Below are 27,830 nucleotides of genomic sequence, written 5' to 3' on the forward strand. Positions count from 1 at the left end.
AATCCCATGCAAGGACTGCACAAAACACTACATAAGACAAACAGGAAGACAGCTAACGATCCGCATCCATGAACACCAACTAGCCACGAAACGACACGACCAGCTATCCTTAGTAGCCATACACGCAGATGACAAGCAACATGAATTCAACTGGGACAACACTACTATTATAGGACAAGCCAAACAGAGAACAGCTAGGGAATCCCTAGAGGCATGGCACTCATCCACAGATTCAATCAATAAGCACATCGACCTGGACCCAATATACCGGCCACTGCAACAGACAGTTGGAACTGACAACCAGAAGCGGCAGATTCAAACCACTACAAATGCCAGAGGAAAGATCACAGAAGCGCTTCACAAGAGGCTACCAAGCACTGAGGATGTCACCTAGACAGGGGACGAAACGTCTGCAACACAAATTCTCAGCTCGGCAAGCAGAACCACAACAACGAGCACCCAAGCTACAAATCTTCTCATAAACTTTGATTTGTTATGAAGGTACTTAAAGGAGAAAAAGGGTTTAAAGAGGAAAATGATAAAATTCCAACTTCGGAGCGACTTTATTCAACACAATCAGCCAGTGGGCGGCATGGTGGCACAGTGGTTAGCACTGGTGCCTCACAGTGCCGGAGACCCGGGTTCAATTCCCGCCTCAGGTGACTGACTGTGTGGAGTTTGCACGTTCTCCCCATGTCTGCGTGGGTTTCCTCCAGGTGCTCCGGTTTCCTCCCACAGTCCAAAGATGTGCAAGTCAGATGAATTGGCCATGCTAAATTGCCTGTCGTGTTAGGTAAGGGGTAAATGTAGGGGTATGGGGGGGTTGCGGGTCGGTGTGGACTTGTTGGGCTGAAGGGCCTGTTTCCACAAAAGAATTATTAATGCTTTGAAAATCCAAGCATAGTATTGCTGCATAAAATATATATCATCATTTTTGTGGCATATGTACTTTCTACTTAAAACAAATTTCTTTTTGGAATGGGATTATATACTTTGATCAATAATATTAATCTTTTATTACTTGTCCTATTTTCATTTTTATAGATATTTGTTTATTGCTTTCATGGATAGCCTATATCGCACGGCTTTACCAGGAATGGTGTTGGAAGCTGAGATCAAAAGCATGGAACCTATAGTAGCAAATACATCACTTCTCACTTTCACTTTGACCCCATATTTTAAAAGACTCGTTTACATTAGTGGCAGAGGAAGGACAGTCCATCATATATTTTTGGATGGGACAGAAATGGGCTTGAACAGCTTACTGCCATTTGATACGGCCAATATTCAACATATAGTCCATTCTTATAATTTATGGGTTTTAACAAATGGAAAGCAGGTCTATGTTGCAGAAGAATATGATAAGCAGTTGTACCCGACTGAGGTGAGTGTGGAGTCATGCAATGTGAAGGATGAAAACTTTGACAACTTGTTTTTATGGGACTCTTCTACTCAGCCTTTGCCAATACCTCTTCATGAACCTACCCACTTGCAAGTTGTCTTCGGATTCAATTCAGCAGCTTTAAACTGGAGAGAGCCTCTACCAGGGGATGGGCTTGGTATGTTTTTGTTTTGGTATATGATCATGTAGTTATTTCTTGGATGAAAATAATGCAGTTTTTTAATGAAAAGTTTCAAACTAAGGGATAGAGTTGCCTCATTGTCACAGTAAAGATGGTTGCATAGAGGAGAAGTATTTGGTGTGGAGGTGGTGGAGGAGACATAGATAAAGTAATTACTGATTAATCCATTAAAACACTTGTGGTTTATTATGAGCGTGTGAAAACCAGTCAATAAGAAATGAAATTGGAGCTGCTATGGCATACATGCCATTATGATATAAATGACAGTTGTGTTCCTCTGCAACCCCACGATACAGAAAACCCTGCCATGGAAAACTCCTATAGAAAGCTGTGCTGTCAAAGATTGCTATAGAAAATCGCTTATATCCATTCGGTGGAAACTTCACATCATCCAAACAGTGCTCATAATTTGTCAATCGTGTTACAGTCAATTCGCATTGACGAAATGCTGGATATACCAGAATGACCTGTAAATACTCTGCCAGATTATAATAGTACCCCATATGTTAATTTGTGGGGATGCTAAAAAGATCATAAGTAGGGATCAGTGGTGGAGTGGCTGTGGTCAATTTCAGAGAACTGTGGGATTGAAAGCGAGGGATGCTAATTCAGGGCATTTAAATGCATACTGGTGTTGGGCTCACCCTCTCCAAAAACAGTATGGAGGAAGCTAAGGGCTACTGAGTCCTCAGATGGCTGAAATTTAAGCGGAGGCAATGGCCTAGTGGTATTGTTGCTATACTATTAATGCAGAGACCCAGGTTCGAGTCCTGCCATGGCAGATGGTGGAATTTGAATCCAGTAAAATCTGAAATTAAGAGTCTAATGATGACCATGAATTATTGTCAATTAGTGGGGAAAAACCCACCTGGTTCATTAATGTCCTTGAGGGAAGGAAACTACCATCCACACCCAGTCTGGCCTACACGAGACTCCAGACCCACAGCAATGTGGTTAACTCTTAATTAACCACTGGGTAATTAAGGATGAGCAATAAGTGCTGGCCTGCCGGCGATGTCCTCATCCTGCAATAAATAAAAAATATTAGGCTCTCTCGTTCTCATCCCTCAGCCCCATCTCATCCCATTCAGTATACCTCATCTATGCTAACTCATGCTCTACAATGACAGCCAGTTCATATCCTCAATGCTAACCTATGCCCCATTCAGCCCCATTGACCCTTTGTGTGCTAACTTATGTCAACAAATGATTCCCCCATGTCCCAGTGGCCTTGTATAGCATTTGTGCCAATTCATGCCCTTCCAATCACAATCCATTGCTCTTGTGCTGTCTATACCAAGTTATCCAGTATCCGCCATGGACCATGCTGACATGGTGTGCAGTTAAGTTGGAAGTATCTATTTCAGATTTCACTATGTGAACATTTTCATAGGTAAAAGTCCATTAAATACATTTAAATATTTTCATATCCTTTTAGAAAAACAAGCAGTTGTGTTTATAGCCCCATATCAAAGAAAGCTACTCCTTTAACTCCTTGGAGCTGTTACTTAAATTCTCCCCCACTGGACTTGGATAGGTCTTGGAAGTAATCAAGCAGTGGTAATATTATAATGCTACCTTTTAGGGCAGTGATAACCAAGCATTTACTGAAACTGACTTTTTTTTTCAGCTGAGAAACATAGCAGGAGATTTAAATAACGGAGTTGGGAGGTCATGTTGTAGCTGTACAGGACATTGGTTTGGACACTTTTGGAATATTGTGTACAATTCTGGTCTCTCTCCAATCGGAAGGATATTGTGAAACTTGGAAGGGTTCAAAAAAGATTTACAAGGATTTTACCAGGGTTGGAGGTTTTGAGCTATAGGGAGAGACTGAATGGGCTGGTGCTGTTTTCCCTGGAGCGTTGGAGGCTGAGGGTTGATAGAGGTTTACAAAATTATGAGGGGCAGGGATAGGGTAAATAGACAAGGTCTTTTCCCTTGGGTGTGGGAGCCCAGAACTGGAGGGCATACGTTTAGGGTGAGAGGGGAAAAATTTAAAAGAGATCTAAGGGGCAACTTTTTCATGCAGAGGTTGATGCATGTATGGAATGAGCTGCCAGAGGAAGTGGTGGTGGATAGTACAATTACAACATATATGAATAGAAAATGTTTAGAGGGATATGGGCCAAGTGCTGGCAAATGGGACTAGATTAGTCTAGGATATCTGGTTGGACCAAAGAATCTGTACACCTTTATAACTCTATGACAGCTTAACAGTTCCATAGGCTGTATCTACCTTTTATGAAAATTCACACCTATTCTTAAGTTGTAAGTCTCAGACTCTGGGAAATGGACGTTGCTGCAGTGAAAATGGGACCTTTTTGAACTCCACATTAAGTTCAAATGAGCCTGCTGGATTTATTTCCTCTGTGTGTCAATCCCATCTTAGTCCTTTTCCGAAACTGATAAAAATAAGACCTGTCAGAAATGGGCAGAAATTCTGGATCCTAAGTCCTGATACCATTTTGGATTAAGTACTGAGTCTCCAAGCCTATTAAATTCTGGGCTTTATTTTTTCCCTCTATGCTATATTTTGCCAATTGCCTAGGAAGAAATGCCATGTTCAAGCATCAGACTAGATCCAAAGCAGGCAAGCTTTTATTTAGCTTCACAATGTGAAAAAAAATGTTGACACAAATCAATAAATGTATAAAATATTTCTGTTTTCAGATCTGTTGTGCAGTTAGAGTTTCACACACCTGAGAGAAATGTAATTGATATTTTACAAATTCACAACACAGTGTGAAAATGGTTAAGTCATTCTCTTGATTAATTTTCATTTGTTTCAGCAGAACAATGTGTTTATTTCTTGTCAATATTATGTTTTTGTTCAAGGACCTAATGCATGGCAGCAGTGGTCCTATGACCTGATTATTATAAATGGTAACATAAGCAACTATAAGGATAGAATCCATTCAACAAATATCACCTTGCATGGCTTGAGCAGTTCTACATTATATACTTTCAAGATACGTGCATCTTCTCCAGGTGGCAAAGGTCCATGGTCTTCAATGTTTCAAGGAACAACGCTTAAAGAAGGTAGATGTAATGTTTCTATGTTTCTAAATGTATGCCAGTGAATCTTTTAGCATTTTGATTCAAGTTACAAAGGTATTAATCATGAGTCAAGTTGTGCAAATATAAAGATTAAAAAGGAATTTGGTCAAACAATGAATTTAGAATTCATAGAATGCCTACAGTATGGAAAGAGGCCATTTGGTCGATCGAGTCTGCACTGACCCTCAGAATAGCACCCCACCCCGACCCAGCCCCTTACCCTCTCATCCCAAATTTACCATGGCTAATTCACTGTCAGCCTGCAAATTATGGGGTAACTTAATATGGCCAATGCACCTAACCTGCACATCTTTGGACTGTGTGAGGAAACCAGACCACCTGGCAGAAATCCACGCAGACACAGGTAGAACACGCAACTGCTACACAGACAGGGCTGGAATCGTACCTCGATCCCTAGCACTATGCAGTAGCAGTGCTAACCACTGAGCCACCATGCTGAATTTAGTGGGGTATTATAGTAGGAACCTCTAGAGAAAGGGTGAACCATGGTTATCTTATGTTGGAGTAATTTTCTTAACTTTCTCTTCTTCATAGTTTAGTGTGTTCCTTGACTTTGAACAAGATGCATATCAGCAAATTGCCGCTATTGTGTTTTTAAGCCTTTTGTTAGCACATCAGCCACATTGCTGCTTAAACATTTCAGCCTTGCACTGAAGTTCAGCTTGTGAAATGCAAATTGGATCTGATGACCTGAACTCACTTTCCTCTGATTTCAGTTAATGCAACATACACAGCCTTTTAGGGAACCAGTTCTCATACTGATTCGGTTTAATCAACTGATAACTCCTCAGAGATGTTTACTTTCTGACTCACTGGGAGTGGGAGTCCCTACAGCTTGTGAGAACAGCCAGGGCACTTTATCTCTTGAGCTAGTGTATGCTATCACTGACGTGGTATCCACCCAGTCATCAGATCCTGGCAATTTTTCTATCTCAAGATGCATTATTTTCTCAATTCCTCTTTTATTTTACACATTTGATTTACTACTTTTCTCTGCTTGTTTTATTATTTGGTTCCCATTTACAATTGGTATTTTAAGTCTTCCTCTGTGAAAAATGCCACTAAGTGCTCATTGTGTTATTATTCATTAATTTGTTGTGCTTGTCTTGGCTGCATGATAACACTTGCATCTGTGTCATAAGGTCATGCATTAAAACCAGAGGTTGGGAGTGGGGGGGGGGGGAGGGGGGGAGGTGGGGGCAGGTGAAGGGGTTATTTATTACTTTGGGCAAACATGTGCTTAGGCCAACACATCCCACATATGATATTCTTACAAGAAGGCTCCTTCTCCACCTCCATCTCCTCCTTTCTAATAGACACAGCTACTTCTTCTTCTCTGATTCTTCTTTCAATCGTAACTAATCAAATAATACTATCCATGGTAAGGATAAAGAAAAGGGAAATAAAGTACCTGAGGAACAATTGGGTGATTGGGGACTATTTTTGACCCAAAGCACATTGATATCCTGATATCCTAACATCCTGTTCCAGTTACCTGCAGCATAGTGTTTCTTTAAATGTTAGTGTGGGAGACCTGTTCTGGAAAGTTGTGCTGGCTGGGACAGCCTGATTTTGTATTAAAAGTACTTTGAGGATATAATTGTGTCACTGATACCGATTGGCTTATGGTCCTCCATCTACATCTCGTAAATGCCTTCATTTACAAACCTGCGTTGTTAAAATAATGACATACAGGAATAGAATGGCTTGTCTCCTGCAATGATTTTGTCTGGGTCTAAGTGAGCAGAGTTCAAATTTCCATGATAATCTTAAATTAGCGTAATGTTATGATATTCTGTTTCCTTTGGTGGGAATATCTGGTTATTTTAACCTCCATTGTTTGCTACTTCTGTAAACACAAAATTAATCTTTGCAATTTAGTTACTTTGGCGATATGTGTATTACATTTAATTCATTTTGCTCTCTCATTTTCTTGAAGGTGCTAATCCCTATATTCTAGCAGGAAATGAAATGGGAATCTGGAAAGTTTTCTTGGATAAATTTACGAATGAAAATAAGCTTCCAAGTGTCAAAAATGCAATAGGTACAGTGCAGGAATTGCATTGTAGTTTTACCTGTATTTTTACATTTAAAAAATTTTAGTTCAGACATTGTAAACTTCTTGATATTTAAAGTACACAATTTATTTAATTTCAAGGTGTTTTTAGAAGAAGTCAGTCTAGAAACTGGAACAATTTCAGTGAATAGAACAAAGAACAAAGAAAATTTACAGCCCACGAACAGGCCCTTTGGCCCTCCAAGCCTGAGCCGATCCAAATGTACTGTCTAAACCTGTTGGTCAATTCCTAAGCATTTGTATCCCTCTGCTCCCCACCTACCCATGCATCTGTCGAGATGCATCTTAAATGAATCTACCGTGCCTGCCTCTACCACCTCTGCTGGCAACGCATTCCAAACACACACCACGTTTTAACGTGATCAACATCTTTAAATCATTTACTGCTGCATTCATTCAGATAAATCCATAATAAATTTATATTTCTTGAGTTCAATTTAAGACTATTCACCTTTAAGTGAAGATAGGTATACAATTAAGATGATTGAAACAATGTGCCATGTTTCTGAATTTTAAAAAAATTACATGGGGAAGTTTTGTGTTCTAAATGATTTTTTTAAACCAAGTGGATTTTCACATTTAAAATGAATGAGTGCAGGCATTTAAAGAAGTTGTGTATTAAAGTCAGATATTGATACTAAGGGCTAGATTTTGACTTGGGAGCCCTGTAAAATGGTGACTGAGATCCTCATTTTGGGATTCTCAACTATATTCCTGGAATTTCCAATGTTCACTGATTTTCAGACTGCAGGGTGGTGAGCCCACATCTGGCATTTCTGACCTGGCCAGTGCGACTGTGGAGTACATATAGTCTATTCCTTGCAATCCTCATTGGAGTTACGACAGGCCTTAAAGAGACAGATGTTGTATTTCATAGATCTATCCATATTGTTTGGTTTGTCAATATAGTCCTAATTTGCAACTGTCATTCAACTAATATAAACATTTTTCCTTTTCTAAATATAGATTTAGACTGGCTTAATAGTTCCCTCTACTGGACAAATTCTACTGGTTTCGCTCATGTCACATCCTTGTTTGATTATGACAGTGAGTCACAGGTGATAGGAGGCTTGCAGAATGTAGGAGCATTAGCTTTGGACTGGATAAGTAAAACCCTGTACTGGGCTGACAGTGAGACAAATGAGGTACACATCCTAACAATTGTATTTTTCAATGAAGTTTTAAAATATTAGAAAATAACCCCTTTATTCAATAATATTCAATCAGCTTCTGATATGCTAATAATGATGCCTTTTATGGTAAATGAACTTGATTGCTTTTAAACCATGGACTCAAATGAATTGCAATTTAATTCTGTTAGGCTGTAATTTACTGATCAAGTTGAAGTCACTGTACTTTATGTGGCTATGTAATGAACACGACTTGTAAATATAAACTTGCTGTCAATCATGGAAATGTCGAAAGTCATACCGAGCAAGAAAATTGCAAGTTGAGTATTTTAACTTAAATTGAAACAGGAAATGCTGGAAAATTCACCTGGTCTGTCAGCATCTGAGAAGAGAGAAACAGAGTTAACGTTTGAAATTAAATGGGATTCTGCTTGAGAACCCTATTCAGGAACACCTATTGAGTATTTTAATTTACTTTGTCCTTCTGCAAAATAAACAATAGTCAGTAGGTGGTGGTGGGGGGCGGGGTGGGGGTGGGGGTTGGGGGGGGGTGGGGGAGGGGAGGTGGGTGGGTAATGAATCCAGGACAAAGAAAACACCTTTCATTGAGCCTGGACCAATTTCCCTGCTGCAGTATACCCCTTGAAGGAAATTATCAACTGAATCTCACAGTTTGTTATTGTGTTACAGCGCATTAGTATATTGTTTGGGCATCTTCATCTTCCTGTTAGATCCTGACTCTTTTCAGCATTGCAGAAAGTCACTATTATTTTGCAAGTAGAACATAGAGCACAGAGTATAGAACATAGAACATTATAGCGCAATACAGGCCCTTTGGCCCTCGATGTTGCACCGACTTATAGAACCAATCTGAAACCCATCGAATCTACACTATTCCATTCTCATCCTTATGCCGATCCAATGACCATTTAAATGCCCTTAAAGTTGGTGGGTCTACTACTGTTGCAGATAGTGCATTTCACGCCCTTATTACTCTCTGAGTAAAGAAACTACCTCTGACATCTGTCCTGTATCTATCACCCATCAGCTTAAAGCTATTTCCCCTCATGCTAGCGATCACCATCTGAGGAAAACGGCTCTCACTGTCCAACCTATCTAACCCTCTGATTATCTTGTATGTTTCAATTAAGTTACCTCTCAACCTTCTTTTTAATGAAAACAGCTGCAAGTCCTTCAGCCTTTCCTCGTAAGTCCTCCCCTCCGTACCAGGCAACATCCTTGTAAATCTCCGCTGAACCCTTTCCAAAGCTTCCACATCCTTCCTATAATGTGGTGACCAAAACTGTATACAGTACTCCAAATACTGTATACAAATGTGGCAGCACCAGAGTGTTGTACAGCTGTAGCATGATCCTGTGGTTCAGAAACGCAATCCCACAACCAATAAAAGCTAACACACTGTATGCCTTCTTAACAACCCTTTCAACATGGGTGGCAACTTTGAAGGATCTATGTACCTGGACACTGAGATCTCTCTGCTCATCCACACTACCAAGGATCTTACCATTAGCCCAATGCTCTCTATTCCTGTTACTCTTTCCAAAGTGAATCACCTCACACTTTTCCACATTAATCTCCATTTGCCACCTCCCAGCCCAGTTCTGTCGCTTATCTATGTCTGTCTGTAACCTACAATATCCTTCGTCACTGTCCACAATGGTACCAACCTTAATATCATCTGTGAATTTACCCATCCATCCTTCTATGCACTCATCCAGAACATTTATATAAATGACAAACAACAGTGGACCCAAAACAGATCCTGGTAGTAGAACTCCAGGATGAATATTTCCCATCAACCTTTGTCTTCTTTCAGCTATCCAATTTCTGATCCAAACAGCTAAATCACACTCAATCCCATGCCATCATATTTTGTGCTATAGCCTACCGTGGGGAACCTTATCAAACGCCTTACTGAAATCCATATACACCACATCAGCCACTTTACCCTCATCCACCTGTTTGGTCACCTTCTCAAAGAACTCAATAATGTTTGTGAGGCACGACCTACCCTTCACAAAACCGCGTTGACTATCCCTAATCAACTTATTCCTCTCTAGATAATTATAAGTCCTATCTCTTATAACACTTTTCAACACTTTACACACAACCAAAGTAAGTCTCACAGGTTTATAATCTCCAGGGTTGTCCCTATTCTTCTTCTTGAACAAGGGAACAAAATTTGCTATCCTCCAGTCTTCTGGCACTATTCCTGTGGAAAATGACGACATAAAGATCCAAGCCAAAGTTTTGGCAATCTCCTCCCTGGCTTCCCAGAGAATCCTAGGATAAATCCCATCTGGTTCAGGGGATTTATCTATTTTTACACTTTCCAGAATTGCTAACTCCTCCTCCTCATGTACTTCAATTCCATCTTGTCTAGTAGCCTGTATCTCAATATTGTCCTCGACCACATTGTCTTTTTCGAGTGTGAATACTGATGAAAAGTATTCATTTAGCGCTTCCCCTATCTCCCCTGACTCCCACTACTATGCTTGATTGGCCCTAATCTTAATCTCGTCATTCTTTTATAGCGATAGAAAACCTTAGGGTTTTCCTTGATCCTATCTGCCAATGACTTCTCATGTTCCCTCCAGCTCTTCTTTGATCTTTCCTGGCTAACTTGTAACTCTCAAGCACCCTAACTGAGCCATTGCATCTCATCCTAACATCAGCCTTCTTCCTCCTCTTGACAAGAGATTCAACTTCCTTAGCTGAAAAATGTGTTGCTAGAAAAGCGCAGCAGGTCAGGCAGCATCAAAGGAGCAGGGGAATCGACGTTTCGGGCATAAGCCCTTCTTCAGGAATGAGGAGGAATTCCAATACCGAACAACCCAGATGGCCTCCTTCTTCAAAGACCGCAATTTCCCCTCAGACGTGGTTGACGATACTATCCACCGCATCTCCTCCACTTCCCACTCCTCCGCCCTTGAACCTCGCCCCTTCAATCACCACCTGGACAGACCCCCACTGGTCCTCACCTACCACCCCACCAACCTCCAGATACATCGTATCATCCTTCGTCATTTCCGCCACCTCCAAACAGACCCCACCACCAAGGATATATTTCCCTCCCCTCCCCTATCAGCGTTCCGGAGAGACCACTCCCTCCGCGACTCCCTCGTCAGGTCCACACGCCCCACCAACCCAACCTCCACTCCCAGCACCTTCCCCTGCAACTGCAAAACTTGCGCCCACACCTCCCCCCTCACTTCCCTCCAAGGCCCCAAGGGATCCTTCCATATCCGTCAGAAATTCACCTGCACCTCCACACACATCATTTACTGCATCCGCTGCACCCGATGTGGCCTCCTATACATTGGGGAGACAGGCCGTTTACTTGCGGAACGTTTCAGAGAACACCTCTGGGACACCCGCACCAACAAACCCAACCTCTCCGTGGCTGAACACTTTAACTCCCCCTCCCACTCCGCCAAGGACATGCAGGTCCTTGGCCTCCCCCATCACCAGTCCATGGCAAAATGACGTTTGGAGGAAGAGCACCTCATCTTCCGCCTAGGAACCCTCCAATCACAAGGAATGAATGCAGATTTCTCCAGTTTCCTCATTTCCCCTCCCCCCACCTTTTCTCAGTCCCAACCCTCGGACTCAGCACCGCCTTCTTGACCTGCAATCTTCTTCCCGACCTCTCTGCCCCCACCCCCTCTTCGGCCTATCACCTTCACCTTAACCTCCTTCCACCTATCGCATTCCCAATGCCCCTCCCCCAAGTCCCTCCTCCCTACCTTTTATCTTAGCCTGCTTGGCACACCCTCCTCATTCCTGAAGAAGGGCTTATGCCCGAAACGTCGATTCTCCTGCTCCTTTGATGCTGCCTGACCTGCTGCGCTTTTCCAGCAACACATTTTTCAGCTCTGATCTCCAGCATCTGCAGTCCTTATTTTCTCCTATTCAACTTCCTTAGTAAACCACAGCTCCCGCACTTGACAACTTCCTCCCTGCCTGACCGGTCCATACTTAGCAAGGACCCGCAGTAGCTCTTCCTTGAATAAGCTCCACATTTCAATTGTGCCCATCCCCTGCAGTTTCCTTCTCCGTCCTATTCATCCTAAATCTTGCCTAATCGCATCGAACTTGCCTTTCCCTCAGCTAGAATCTTCCTTTGCGGTATATACCTATTCCTTTCCATCACGAAAGTAAATATAACAGAATTGTAGTCACTATCACCAAAGTGCTCACCTACCTCCAAATCTAGCACCTGGACGGGTTCATTAGCCAGTACCAAATCTAATGTGGCCTCGCTCCTTGTTGGCCTGTCTACATAATGTGTCAGGAAAGCCTTCTGCACACATTTGACAAAAACTGGCCCATCTAAAGTACTTGAACTATAGTATTCACAGTCAATATTTGGAAAGTTAAAGATTCCCATAACAACTGGCCTGTCATTCTCGCTCCTATTGAGGATCATCTTTACTATCCCATCCTTTACACCTCTGGAACTATTCAGAGGCGTGTAGAAGACTCCCAACAGGATAACCTTTCCTTTCCTGTTTCTAATCTCAGCCCATACCACCCCAGTAGATGAGTCCTCAAATGTCCTTTCTGCAACTGGAACACTGTCTTTGATAAACAGTCCCACACCACCCCCTCTTTTACCATTTCCTCACCCTTAACAATTTCTCCTTCGAATCCTCCCACTTCCTCCATCCTACCTCTTACAAAAATGCCATCCCGTATTCCCAATTCCTCCGCCTCCGGCGTATCTGCTCCCAGGAGGACCAGTTCCACCACAGAACACACCAGATGGCCTCCTTCTTTAGAGACCGCAATTTCTCTTCCCATGTGGTTAAAGATGCCCTCCAACGCATCTCGTCCACATCCTCTGCCCTCAGACCCCACCCCTCCAACCGTAACAAGGACAGAACGCCCCTGGTGCTCACCTTCCACCCTACCAACCTTCGCATAAACCAAATCATCCGCCGACATTTCCGCCACCTCCAAAAAGACCCCACCACCAGGGATATATTTCCCTCCCCACCCCTTTCCACCTTCCGCAAAGACCGTTCCCTCCGCGACTACCTGGTCAGGTCCACACCCCCCTACAACCCACCCTCCCATCCTGGCTCTTTCCCCTGCCACTGCAGGAACTGCAAAACCTGTGGCCACACCTCCTCCCTCACCTCCATCCAAGGCCCTAAAGGAGACTTCCACATCCATCAAAGTTTTACTTGCACATCCACTAATGTCATTTATTGCATCTGTTGCTCCCGATGCGGTCTCCTCTACATTGGGGAGACTGGACGCCTCCTAGCAGAGCGCTTTAGTGAACATCTCCGGGACACCCGCACCAATCAACCACACCGCCCCGTGGCCCAACATTTCAACTCCCCCTCCCACTCTGCCGAGGACATGGAGGTCCTGGGCCTCCTTCACCGCTGCTCCCTCACCACCAGATGCCGGGAGGAAGAACGCCTCATCTCCCACCTCAGAATACTTCAACCCCAGGGCATCAATGTGGACTTCAACAGTTTCCTCATTTCCCCTTCCCCCACCTCACCCTAGTTCCAAACTTCCAGCTCAGCACTGTCCCTATGACTTGTCCGACCTGCCTATCTTCTTTTCCACCTATCCACTCCACCCTCCTCCCTGACCTATCACCTTCATCCCCTCCCCACTCACCCATTGTACACCATGCTACTTTCTCCCCACCTGCACCCTCCTCTAGCTTATCTCTCCGTGCTTTAGGCTCTTTGCCTTTATTCCTGATGAAGGGCTTTTGCCCGAAATGTCAATTTTGCTCCTCCTTGGATGCTGCCTGAACTACTGTGCTCTTCCAGCACCACTAATCCAGAATCTGGTTTCCAGCATCTGCAGTCATTGTTTTTACCTACAGACTGCTTTTAGCACAGCCAATGCATTTTCACATTCTTATGATCCCCATTATCAGCTTTCCTTCTTCCTTGGCTTAATCAACCATTCCTTTCTCTGTCCAACTGTCCTTCTTTATCTCTGGGTTCTGTCTCCACCTATTCCCCCTTACCCCTGACCTTCGCATATATCCCATTCCTTCCTTGCTGCTCTCAATTCTGCAGAAGAGTCATTGAACTCAAAATGTTTTTTTTTGTAATTCATTCACAGGATATGGGCATTGTTGGCTCGGCCAACATTCATTGCCCATCCTGAATTACTCAGAGGGCAGTTGAGTGGCAACCACATTGTTGTGCATCTGGAGTCACATGTAATCCAGACCAGATGAAGATGGCAGATTTCCTTCCCTGAAGGATATGAGTGAAGTGAATGCATTTTTTTGGTAGTGGTTTCATGGTCATCAATAGATTCTGAATTCCAGATTTCTTTTACTGGAATTCTAATTCCACCATCTGCATTTGAACTCGGGTCCCCAGAACATCAGCTGAGTTTCTGGATTAATAGTTGAGATGATGTTGCTGGACCATTGCTGTTTATGCATTTATATCCTTAATGTTTGACTCAAGTAGTTGGTCTGTTCTGTGTGTGCTGCCATTGCCTGCCTATCTCGCCCATTTGTTCAGACAAATGCAAGCAGTAGATAAAACATCTGTCAGAAAACTATTTATAGATCTCGTGGACAGAAATTAATTGGAAAAGCTCACCGGGTGTGAATTCTGCTCGCATGTTGGAGCCGGAGCAAAAACAAAAGTGATTACAATGCAAATTGTATGTGTGTCTGATGCCTAGCCACATGTGATCATGCAGTGGAGGTATGCAGGAGGTGTTGGTTCCTGCCATAAGCTAACTCCATATCAGATGGGGAAGGATGATGAAAGGCCTGCCTATATATCTGTGCTAAATTCTAATGCAAATCCTCCACCTTCAGACTGGAGACCTGTGACCACAGGGATCAGTACTGGGCCCACTTTTCTTTGTCAGTTGTATAAATGATGTGGATGAGAATATTATGATTAGTAAGTTTGTGGATGACCCAAAATTAGTGGTATAGTGGACAGTGAAGATTGTCAAGAGATCTTACTCAACTGGATCAATGGGCTGAGTGGCAACAGATGGAATTTAATTTGGATAATTACATTTTGGTAATATAAACAAAGATAGGATTTATATATTTATTAATATTAGGGCCATGGGTAGTGTTGTAGAACCCAGAGACCTGGAAGTTCAGGCACATTGTTATTTTGAAATTTGCCTCACAGGTAGACAGGGTGATTAAGAAGGCATTTAGCAGGCTTATCTTCATTACTCTGTCCTTTGATATAGGAGGTGGGGCGTCATGTTGAGGTTGTACAGGATGTTGGTGAGGCCTTTTCTGAAGTATTGCGTGCAGTTCTGGTTGTCCTGTTACAGGAAGGATATTATCAAGTTGGAGAGAGTTCAGAAAAGATTTATCAGGATGTTGCTGGGAATGAAGGGTTTGTGATTTAAAATACACTGGAAAGTCTGGGACTTTTTGCACTGGAATGAGGAGGTGGAGGGGTGGCCTTACAGGTTTATAAAATCATGAGAGGTACAGATAAGGTGAATGACAAGGGTCGTTTCCCTCGGATAAGGGAATTCAAAACTAGCCGGCGTATGTTAAGGTGAGAAGAGAAAGATTTAAAAAGGAAGAAAAAAAACCTGCTGAGCTTTTCCAGCAACTTCAGTTTTCCTTTAAAAAGGGCATGAGGAGCAACTTTTTTTTACATGGAGTCATTCGTGTTTGGAATGAGCTAACAGGGAAAATGATGGTTGCATGTATGGTTACAATGTTTAAAAGACATTTGGATATGTTCATTACTGGGAAAGGTTTGAAAGAACACAGGCAGATGGGACTGGTATAGTTTGGGAACATGCTCGGCGTGGATTGGACCGAAGGGTCTATTTCCATGCTGTATGATTCTATGCAGGGCCATTTATTATTATTTGTGTGACTGTCAGCCTCCATTTCATCTTGATGTCTTTTGTCAATTATCCCCCATCACTTCCCCAACCCCCTTTCATCTAATAATGACTGACTGTCTCTGTATGTCCACCAATCCCCTCTTCCATTTAGTGATTCATCCTCATGGAAACCTTCACTTGACATTCATCAACGTGTCTCAGTTGAGCTATAGATGGACTCATCCTGATGTTGAGAAAGCAAGATATTGACTGCAGCCTAACTTAGTTTCACTGCCAGCCTCACTTTCTGATCTTACAGGTTCCATTAAATTCCTTCACCCAGTATGTGTAAGTAGTACAATGGGCTGGATACTGCATACCCTTGCTGGCTGTGATTTCATTGGGTGGAGATGCAAAAGAGGACAGGTCTTATGAGGAAAGGCTGAGAGGCTTGGGTCTGTTCTCATTGGAAGGAAGAAGGCTAAGCAGGGATTTGATAGAGACATACAAGATGATCAGAGGATTAGATAGGGTAGACAGTGAAAGTCTTTTTCCTTGTATGTTGACGCAGCTTGTACGAGGGGGCATAACTACAAATTGAGGGGTGATAGATTTAAGACAGACATCAGGAGCAGGTTTTTTACTCAGAGAGTGGTAAGGGCGTGGAATGCCCTACCTGCCAACGTAGTTAAATCAGCCACAGTAGGAAGATTTAAAATATCCTTGGATAAGCACATGGATGATGATGGGATAGTGTAGGGGAGGACCTGAAAACAGTTCACAGGCCGGCGCAACATCGAGGGCCGAAGGACTTGGTTCCGCGCTGTATTGTTCTATGTCCTATGTTCTATGTTCTATGTTCTATGTTCTATGACTAGCCAACCACCTTCCCATTTGTACCCATCCCAAAGGGTGGGAAATCAATGTGAATATTACTGTGCCACACCACAGTACAGTTGGTGTTGGCAGGCAGACCGAAATGGGCAGCCTGTTTTCATTTTTTGAAACACATCTTTAGAAGTGCAGGAAGGAAGAAGGGTATTGTCTTTGGAAGGTGCTATTTGCGCAATTAGGGCAATTTCCTTCCTCCTTGCATGAATGATAAAATCTACCCCTCTGTTCCATCCAACCCATTTAAGGTCATGGTACTTTCCTCATCCAATGCTTCTTCTCTATCTCAGTCTGGGATCCACTGGCACCTTCACCATGGGACTGGCTGCTACAATAGCAGCATCTGCTTGCCAAGCACTAGTGCTGATGGGTCTAATGGAATTGACAGCCAATCACATTGGCCAGATCTTCTGCCATTGAGGGGTGGAAGTGCATCTATCCACTAATACAGTCTTCCCAAATCACATTATGGCTGTGAGGCAGGCTTGCTTTGATTCTGTGCTCACTGGCTACTGATCTGTGCCCAATGTCTTGCTAGGTCTGGAAGATTTCATAATCAAGTTATCTAGATTTGCCTATTATAATTTTACAATTCATTACAGAAGTTGAATTTCTGATTATAATTTTGGCAATAATGAACATACTTACATTTTAATTTTATGCTCTTTTTAATATCCTTTATTCCTCTCCAAAAACCCTATTTTGTTCTTCTTTGTGGATTTACATAGGTTGCAGTGCTCACTATAGTACACATGATCAAAACTTGGAACCTAAGCTCCATTTTGCAAATTGTGTAATGTGTGAGGCAAATATACGATAGATATTTTGTTATGTTTGACACTGTTATTGATCCCACATAACCATACTACCCACAGTTGAAGGGCACACTAATAAACATTTCTGAAGTGAAATGTATAAATAAATTAACTAAGTATCCTCAGTGAAAATGAGCATATTTAAATTTTTCAAATAAAAAATGAGCCCAATACAACTTTATCTCAGACAAAATAGCTACAAGATGCTTGTACATTGAAACCATAAATTAGAAAAAAAAGGTCACTTGCTGAAAAGAACATTCAGAATTTGAGGAGTAATTGCAATAATGTCAGCACTTAAATGACAATTACAGCACAAAGCAAAATGCATTTTTTGTAAGTTGCCATTATTAAAACCAAAGCACAAGTATTAGATCATTTGCCTAATTCACATAATTGCATCCCTTCCCACCTGCCCCAAAGGAATTTTGTTTTAATTCTAATTTACTTACTTAAAGCCTCATTACTTGGGTTAATTTTTAAGTAAGTTTTCAAGTTGAATCTAAGATTCATCAGCAAATGTAAAAGTTATGTATAAAAATAAATCATTCTATTATATTTTAATTATGATCCATTCATGTGGTTTTGTAAGTGTATTTCTCCATTTTGATCTGGAAGCTGTGTTCTTCTCAGTCATTTTAACATATCTGATATAAACCTCATAAGTAACAAAGATTTCACTTCCAATTCTCTGTTTACTGCATTTAGCATTTTCTGATACAACGTTTGAGTCTCTTGATCTAGAAACTTGGCAATTACTCAGACGAGCTTTCATCAATTACAATTTCTTCACAAAAATAAGTATGAAACACAATAGTTTGGTAACTAATAATCATGATATATCAACATAAAAATGAGAAAAGTATGTTAAAAGTTAGTTCTCTGTCAAAGAACCTAACTGATGCAAGAAGAAAACTACCTCTACTTTTAAAAGACTTTAGGAAAAGTGAATCTTAATCAGGTCCCTCAAAGATGGTGTTAAAAGTAAGCTTTCCAGTTGATTTAAGATCCAAACCTGAATTAACTCATTGTCTTTGCCAACCAACTAATTATTTTGAAGTTGCAATTGTCAGGCAAGTCTAATATTGTATTTAAGTACTCAAATAAACAATGGACTGTGCTGGGTATGATGAACAAAAATTACACTAGGGAAAGTGCTAGATTGGTTCATCACAGCCACTATACCAATAACTAAACAAAGTAAGGAAAACCACACCTTTATTGTTTTACTCCTTTGGCATAGCGCGTGGAAAATGGGATGGAATCTATGCTGAATTGAAGATGGAAGGGGACAATATTAGATTTGTGAGAGGTTGACCATTTGGGGGTTAAGATGAGGAGAAATTAATTTACTCAGACATTTATACATTTTGATATATTTTACACCAGAGGGTTGTGGATATTCACTCATTGAATATATTCAAAACTATGCTGCATAGAGTTTTATACACATTGGGGACCTGGGGTTAAGGGGTGGGTTGTGCTTTGTGCAAATATGGTGGACTGTCACTGTGAGTCCAATCATGTGATGTAATAATGACATTAACAGCCATTTTGGGCAGAAAACAGTTTAGTTTAATCTTGCTGCCCGTAGAGCGAACATCTCCTTAACAAAGCTCCTACTGTTTAACCCTTCAACCTCCTGGTCCTTCATGCAAAGTAACAACATAGGTGATAGGAAAAATGGTGTTGAGCTAGAGGGTCAGATATGTTAAATGAAGCAGCCTTGAGGGGCTGAATGATCTACTCTTCCTCATATTTTCACACTGCATTTGATGTGGTCTTCTGCAGCACATGATCTAATACAGGAACAAAGCCAGATGATGATATGCAGATGGAAGTAGGCCATTTTTGTGATGGAGCATTTGAAAATTGATTAAGTTTCTTTACAGAGATGTACCAATCCAACCAATTTTATTTACTTTGCCTCTGAAATTCTGGGCATTTTAATAATAATCAAGCTCAAATTATTTCCATGATTAGTACTTATCCAGACTTGGAGTTGAGCAGTTTGACCATTCTGATAGGAAAGGTGAGCTGGGAAGTTTGAATATGGATCTGCAGTTTGCAAGGACTAAGGAATTGTGGGTGGATATTTTGAGGAGGTTAATGGCAATTTTGAAAAGGAAGGATGGTAGCTGAAGAGTTAAGCAATTTACAGCGTCAGCTAACATAGGAATCACACAGGGAAATTATTCTTACAGTTCAGTGGAAATATGTTCATAAGAGAAAGGTGGGTCTGTTGGGCAAGTGGGTGTTGGGGAGGGAAGAGAGGTTCAGAGATGAGAATGGGGTGAGTCTGGATTTGTTTAGTTTTATGGATGAAGAGAATATTATTCATTTGCAAATGCCTATTTAACTGCAGATTGTTCTTTTTCTAATTATAGCTTAGATTGTCGATGCTGTATTTCATTGTCAGCTGATAATTTCCTTTTTGATAATAATGCAATCATGTTATTTATCAATTTCTAGATATATCGTATGCCTTTGGATTCAGAGGTAATTACAAAGGTCAGGGATGTTGCAGGAAAAGTTCAAGATCTCCAGCTAGATCCACTTCAGGGCTACATGTACTGGACAACAGCACAGAGTGTGGAATATTCTCAGATAAATGGTGACCATCCAGGCTTGCTTGAGGAGCTGCCCAATTTCTCTGGTAAACAGGTGAAACTAGATTCCAGATCATATTTGCAGTGTTTAGCCCCAGGTTGAAGGTTTGTATGTAAATTGTGTTTCTAAATAGTTGTTTTTAGATTTCAGGATTGACTCTGGATTTTGATCTTGGAGCACTCTATTGGCTTATTCAGGATAATATCAGACTTGAAATAAATCAGGCCGATCTTATCTGGAAAGGGTAGGTGAATGAAAAAAACAAATATGAAACCATAGTAAATAAGAACATGAGTAAACATTTTGACTCTTTAAATTTACTCTTTTATTCTATTGGATCATGTTTGATTTGCTTGTGCTCTTAACTTCACTTTCCTATCTGCCCTCATTACCATATACCCCTTGTCTATCAATATGCTATCTAACTCAGCCTTGAATATATTTAATGACCTAGTTTCCACTACTTTCTGTGGAAGAGAATTCCACAGACAAATGACCATCTGAGAGGAGAAAATATTCTCCTGACCTCCATCTTAAAAGGGAGACCTATTCTGTCTAAACAGTGTCCTTTGCAGTAGTCTCCCCATGACAACTTTTAATGTTTGCATTTCCATACTAAAACCCAGAAGTTGGCAGGTTGGAGCGGTCACTTCCTGTTTAAAATTGCTTCCCCATCCAGTTTCTCCCAATTGAATGATTTCAAAAATTAAGTTTTGAAGGTGTTTAAATTATCTTGAATGATGCCAAGAAATCGGTATTACTTCCATTAGATTCAAATATTGGATTTTGAACAGGAAGTCACAAATGTCACTAATCTCAATGTATTCTTCACCTACATGAATGTAAGTATTAATTCAGTTCTGACAATTGACTCTTAAGAGTGTCTGTTTATTTTGCATTAATAACATTATTCCATTTTCAGCCTACTAAAGAACGCATCGTTAGCTTTCTATGAAATTTGTTCTATGAGTACGCTGCTTTCTTTTCTTCTGGCATAGGAACAGAGGCAAAGTTAAAAAGATTTTATCTTCTGATTCTTTGAAAACTTCTCAACACGTGCTTCAATTTTACTTTGGCAAATTGGTTTGGATTAATGAAGAAGGTGATTTGCAAATTGTCGAAATGGGAAAAAAACAAACTGTTCAACTTTCTCATGGCATACCCTTTATAACATTTACTGTTGTACATCAGAAACCTTTACCAGGTTAGTGGCAATACATATTTGATAAATTGTGCTGTGCAGTGTGCATGTATACACATCTTAATAAAGGTAACGTGAACCCATGTAAAAAGACTGACTTATTTCCTATTATTTGCAAGGCTCCTGTACCGACATTAAAAGATTAAGAATGGGTTTGTAGGCCAGTTAATAATGTAGCAATAAAAGTGTGTAGATTTTATATGTTCACGTTACATTGCAATTTAGATAAGTTAACCATTTTGTGCTTTTGTTAATTAGTACATTTGTACTGCCATGATGGTCCTTGAAAATCTGAGGCCCGGTGACCCTGAGGTTAAACTCTCCATCAGTCATCTCTCTCTAATGAGAGCAGCAGCTCTATAGTCCTTTGGGTCTATGGCGACTACAACATATGTATCAATTCTTTTCTTGCACTCCAGCTCTCTTAATTATGAGAACATTTCTGACTTTGCCGCAAGTTGTTCCTTTCCGGTTTTGCATCATTCATTTTTCTTTCCTGGGTTCACTTTAGCATTTCGTGATTTTGTGTTTTCTGTTCTGGCTGTGCGCTACTCTTTTATTCTTTACCAATACTGTCTCTATCTTTATTCCAATCCAAGCTTCAAACGGAAAATTAAGTTCATTCAATGTTTTTATTTGAAAATTGGTTAATTTGGAAAATGTTTCACAGGTCCGATTGTTATGCTTTTCTGATGTCTGAGTGAGGTTCAGTGATCACTTAGATTATATAGACCAGAACTTCAATAATTTGAATGCTGGTCAGAGTAAAATTGCAGGAGAGCTGTCAAATTCCTGTTTCTGGATTAGGGAGGGAGAAACTCCATGATTTTTTTCCCTAGTTCATGCAGTTCCAATTATTTGAAAAAAATTCCAATATGTTTGTTTCTATGATATGACATGAATGCACTAAGTTGGCATTTGTTGCAGATTCTGTCTTCACCATAGGAAATTAGCTTGATTAAGTAGAATTAAAACAGTTAATATTTTTTATATTTGTAAGAGAAATAGATAATAATTGGAAAGTACTTTAGTATCAAATACTTCACTACTGTACGTGCCCCACAGTATTTGCTTCCACAGTGTTGTTCTTTTTTTGTTCCTAGAGTTTAAATACAGATCTGGATAACCTGTTTATTAACCAAACACTTAACTGGTATTAAGTATACAGATTTATCTTACAGTTAATTCCAATTTTATTTTTTGAAAAGAACTACTCTCTTTATCAAAACATCTGTTGCTGTAAAGTACAGAATTATTGTTTGGTGTCTTCTCGAGAAATTGTCTGGGGTGGGCCTTAGGAACTTATTGCCACGTAACTCAATACATATCATATAGCTTGAATGTTCAAAGCAGCACTGTTGAGACAAAAAATTCTGAAGCATATACAATTGAATTTCCATTTGAAAGAGATTGCATAAGATCCCAAAAAAAAACACTTTGGAATATTGCCATCTATGATTCCAGTGCATGGCTCAAATCCCACTAGTGAAAAATATAAATTGCCCAACAGTTTCTGAAGTAGTTATAAAATCTTTGATAATACTTTTAGTGTCAAACTAATGGTTGACGTTTGTATCCAATCTTAAAAGTTCCTTCCATCATAAACAGATTTATTTTATAATTATATTTAAATTTGTGTTTTTCTGATTGCCCAGTTGTAATTCCTAAATATATCACTTTCCATTTAGATGGTTTCTCTGATTGCCCAGTTGTAATTCCTAATCCAGTTCCAGCATCTTCATTTAAGATAGAAGGGAACTCCTCCAGAATCTGTATTAAATGGGAAAGTGTAAGAAATGTGAACTATGGCATGCTGTATTATAAGTTTGAATCGCAAGCCCTTTTGAAAATTGAGGTACTTTGCTTTTTTATATGTTGAATTATTTTTACTAATATAAACATATTCCCTACACTGTATACTGTTAATATAGTCTGAAATGTTCTTTATAAATTAAGCATATTATTTAGACTAAATGAATATTGAGTAATGGTGTTTGATTTTTAAAAAAGAGTTGATCCACAATTTTTTTTTGTAAAACAGGTGTAATTTCACACATAGTATTTCATTTTGACATTATTTTCAGTTATGTCAGCAAACTTTCAAACATGATATTGATAGAGCATATTATGCAGAAGCAAATGAGCCATTCAACCCAACCAATAATAACCTGTATTTACAAATGTTAACAGTACCCATCTTAACTTGCCATGACTGTTGTTGTGCTGTCCGACATAATGATGTTAGTGATCTAGCAGCACAATATTGGTAAAACCCAAAGCTGTTCTGTTTGAGTCCTGCCAAAAACTCAGTGGTCAAAGCCATTCCATGCCTAGAGCTGAGGAATCTGGACTTAAGTTTGTCATATGTTGGAGCCCTGCAAAAAACCTGGTGTGTACACGTGCACTGCAACTGTTTAGAAAGTTTAAACTTCTCATAGGCTGATTTGTATTGCCCTGGACACTCTGCAAAAGTCTTGGATACATGCTCAGTGTTAAGGGGATTTGTGTCAGAAATTCAGGCCTTGACTGTGTAGTAACCCAGAAAATGTTACAGTGGTTAATATCTGGTGAACCTCCAAGATCAGCAAGTGAAACTGAACTGAGCAAATCAGGGAACCTCCAGTCCCCAGTGACCACCAGGACCCAACCTAACTACAGCCTGGCCTGACCGCCCACATCCCTCTCTGACCTGATTACTGCTCAGTCTGATGACTGCACCCTGGGACTGTATGACTGCTCCCTCCACTGCCCTGACTTCCCACGCACTTCTCTAACCACTCGTTTATCTGTTCGCTAACCCATATTAATTCATAAATGGATTTTGAGGTCCTGAAAAAATTACCTGCATCTAAAAGTGGTGAGAAAAGTAGGTATATCTTCTCTTTACTTTATATTTCACTTGTTGCCCTGGAGAGGCTGCATTGGCCCATTCCTGTTTCAGCTGGGATCAGAAGGCTCGGCTAAAAATAGGCAGTTCTATTGGTACACAGAAATCTTTGCAGGCTGGCCAGCTTGTCATAAACAAAACTGTTTGGTTCCTATAGAAACATTGCTTCCTTAATCCTTATTCTTCACTTATCATTGCCTTTGTCATTTCTCCAATAACATTCTTGCAAATTTTCAGATTTCCAACTGTAGAAATACCAATTTATCCAGGAATATGTCATTAGACTATCCAGAAGAAACCATGTTAACCTATTCTTACTGATATCTGGTGATTTCCTTGTGGCTCAATATATTGACAACAGAATCATAATAGAAAAACAAAATACTAAGACTGTTGGAAATCTAAAATAAGCAAAATGCTGCAATGACACAGCAAGTCTTCCAGCACCCGGGAAAAGAACAAAACAGAATTACCATTTTAGGTTGACCATTTTTCACACAGCACTTTATTCTTTCTAGCATTTTCTACTTTAACTTGAACATCTTGATCTATTTTATAACTACCTGCTTTGGCAGTCCCTACAATTGTATACCTTTACATTTCTGATCTACTCTAGTTCCACCCAGTCCTGCCCAACAACTTGCAGAACCCATTTAGCCATTCAATCACCAATGACTTTTCCTAAACACTATACCTTTCTACACTGTTTTCTTTGCCTTTATAGGCCACCTTTAAACCTACATTGTTTTATTCTCTTCTAACTTTTCTCCCACTCCTAATTGAATCAGCATTCCAACTGAGAAACATCTTCAGATAATTTTCAACATTATCGGCAAATTTGCAGTAATTATAAATACAATTTGTAAATTTAAAGGAATGCATCAGCAATATCAAATTGAATCAAATGTATATTTTCTTATTAGGACCTCAACACTCCTCACTATTGTGTAAGTGGTCTTGAGCCTTTCAAGGTGTTTGATATCACAGTGAAACCGTATACTTACTGGGGATCTGCAACAGAGACACAAGTCACTCTCCGCTCTCCTGAAGCTGGTATGGTAACTTATATGTATCCCTAAACTCATTTAGGGGAGGCAGTGGTCTAGTGGTACTGTTATTACATTGTTAGTCCAGAAACACAGCCAATGTTCTGGAGTCAACAAAAACAGAAATTGCTGGAAAAAACTCAGCAGGTCTGGCAACATCTGTGGAGAGAAATCAGAGTTAATGTTTCAGGTCTGGTGACCTTCTTCAGAGCTTGTATGTGATACCAAACGAAAATATAGGGGCAGCATAGTTGCTCAGTTGTTGGCAGTGCTGCCTCAGAGCACCAGAGACCCAGGTTAAATTCCAGCCTTGGGAGACTGTGGGAGTTTGCACATTCTCTGTGTGTCTGTATGGGTTTCCTCTGGGTGCTCTGGTTTTCTTCCACAATCCAAAGATGTGCAGGTTAGGTGAATTGGCCATGCTAAATTGCCCATAGCATTCAGAGATGTATAGGTTAGGTGCATTAGTCAAGGGAAATGTGAGGGGAATGGGTCTGGGTGGATTACTCTTCAGAGGAGCAGTGTGGACTTGTTGGGTGGAATGGCCTGTTTCCACACTGTGTAGGGATTCTATAAATTAGCGGAGTTCCTAAATTATGTTTATTTTTATCTGCATCACTGATGATAGGGGTAATGTTTTCACCCTTTTTAGTCTGTAAACAATATATCACAAAAATTAACGGAAGAATAACAACTCCAACCAAATATGATACGCTGATGGATATGACCCTTGGAAAAATTGATTACTTTTTAGTAATGATGTGGATAAGGATTCAGTTCCTGGAATTTATCTAAAGGATCCAGTTACATTGGAAAGGTGGTCAATTAACTTCTGTTTGAGCAGTTTTATTTTAGAATGTTGTTGATCACTTTGCAACGTTAAGAATAGTCTCTGCTGCTGTCATAGAATTTGCTAAGGCTGTCAGTGTTTTCAGAGTAGATTGTTGGTTGTGGATTGGTCTGAAGACTCCTTTGCCAGATAGAAGGTCTTAGTAAAAAGGTTACGGAGCATCACCTAGGCCAAGAAAATCCTCAACAAAGAGGTATATAATTGTCATAACATGATTTCACACAGTTTGACAATCAATAATATTCTAAAATAAAACAGCTGACAACATTCTGAAACAAAAAAAAAGTGCTGACAGGAATGTGTAAATGGCCTCTTCACATGTTTATGTATCCATCAGCTGATGTACATATCTCCACCTGGAGGCTTCTGCCTCTATTCCTGATGAAGAGCTTTTGCCCAAAACGTCGATTTTCCTGCTCCTCAAATGCTGCCTGACCTGTGCTTTTCCAGTACCACTCTGATCTAAACCCTGATATACATGTCCATCAAACTTATGATTTGTAGCTAATTAAACTAGTAAAAACCACAAATTACATTGTATTACTTGTAATACAGATGTGTAGTAACATGGTGACCATTTTAGAAAAAAGAAGCTCTGCCAAAGCTGCAGTGTACAGTGGGTGTGTTTTTGTGTTGGCAAATAATAAATGGAAATAATGAGTCTTAAAAATGTAATAGGCATTATTTTTCTGAAAAATGCTAATCCATTACTATGAAAGACTATATTTATCACAATTAATAAATATTGTCCATGTATACTTTTATTTGGCAAAAAGCCTACACCATCCTTAGATTTCATTTGTTTCTGTAATTCAGCCTATCAATTAATACAATGATTAAATTTATTAGAATTATCTGTTCTGCTGATATTGAAATTTAAATTAATTTGTTTTTAACTAAAAAGAATTTTTAGTTGATTTTACATGATCTTTCCAGCACCATCTGCTCCTGAAAATCCACGGATTTTTGTGAATTTGAGGAAGGACATTCTGCTAGGTGTAATGAACATGGATGTGGAATTCAGGTGGAATGTGCCTGCCCAAACAAATGGTATTCTCAGGGGTTACACTGTGTATTACACCACAGACAACTGCTCAGATACCCTCCAGGGAGATGCACTGAATGTGGCTGCTGACATTACCACCTTCTCACTGACTAATGTAGACCCAACGAAAACCTATTGTGTGCAGGTATGTAGGCACTCGATCACTGATTTTATAACTTATCACTAATAAATTACCTCTGGATAATTTCTTCTTCTCTGAAAGTGCTCTCACTTTCCTCTCATTGTCACCATCTCCAAAAACAGTTTTGAAGTCATTAGTTCACAGGGAATTGTAATGTTAACAATGTAGCACCAATAGAACATTACAGCGCAGTACAGGCCCTTCGGCCCTCGATGCTGCGTTGACCTGTGAAACCAATCTGAAGCCCATCTAACCTACACTATTCCATTCTCATCCATATGCCTGTCATGACCATTAAAATGCCCTTAAAGTTGGTGAGTCTACAATTGTTGCAGGCAGTGCGTTCCACGCCCTGACTACTCTCTGAGTAAAGAAACTACCTCTGACATCTGTCCTCTATTTATCACCCCTCAATTTAAAGCTATGTCCCATCATGCTAGCCATTGCCATCTGAGGAAAAAGGCTCTCAGTGATGAATCTTTCTAACCCTCTGATTATATTATATGTCTCAATTACGTCACGTCTCAACCTTTTTCTCTCTCAAGAAAACAGCCTCATCTCCTTCAGCCTTTCCTCATAAGACTTCCCTCCATGCCAGGCAACATCCTGGTAAAACTCCTCTGAACCCGTTCCAAAGCT

The 27,830-nt window shown here is 40.3% G+C and overlaps 1 protein-coding gene across 1 annotated transcript in view; it reads left to right on the forward strand.

Moving 5' to 3' along the window:
• The window catches only part of LOC140485862 (proto-oncogene tyrosine-protein kinase ROS-like), a 234,592-nt gene that overhangs the window by 60,218 nt on the left and 146,544 nt on the right, over nt 1-27,830 (forward strand). The window contains exons 13-22 of the mRNA XM_072584317.1: nt 1,045-1,559; nt 4,422-4,625; nt 6,604-6,708; nt 7,708-7,886; nt 19,883-20,074; nt 20,164-20,264; nt 21,019-21,224; nt 22,910-23,076; nt 25,032-25,161; nt 26,941-27,194. Coding sequence (XP_072440418.1) covers nt 1,045-1,559; nt 4,422-4,625; nt 6,604-6,708; nt 7,708-7,886; nt 19,883-20,074; nt 20,164-20,264; nt 21,019-21,224; nt 22,910-23,076; nt 25,032-25,161; nt 26,941-27,194 — 2,053 coding nt within the window. The remainder of the gene's footprint in view (nt 1-1,044; nt 1,560-4,421; nt 4,626-6,603; nt 6,709-7,707; nt 7,887-19,882; nt 20,075-20,163; nt 20,265-21,018; nt 21,225-22,909; nt 23,077-25,031; nt 25,162-26,940; nt 27,195-27,830) is intronic.

The sequence above is a fragment of the Chiloscyllium punctatum genome, chromosome 15, assembly GCF_047496795.1.
Source record: "Chiloscyllium punctatum isolate Juve2018m chromosome 15, sChiPun1.3, whole genome shotgun sequence".
NCBI lineage: Eukaryota > Metazoa > Chordata > Chondrichthyes > Orectolobiformes > Hemiscylliidae > Chiloscyllium > Chiloscyllium punctatum.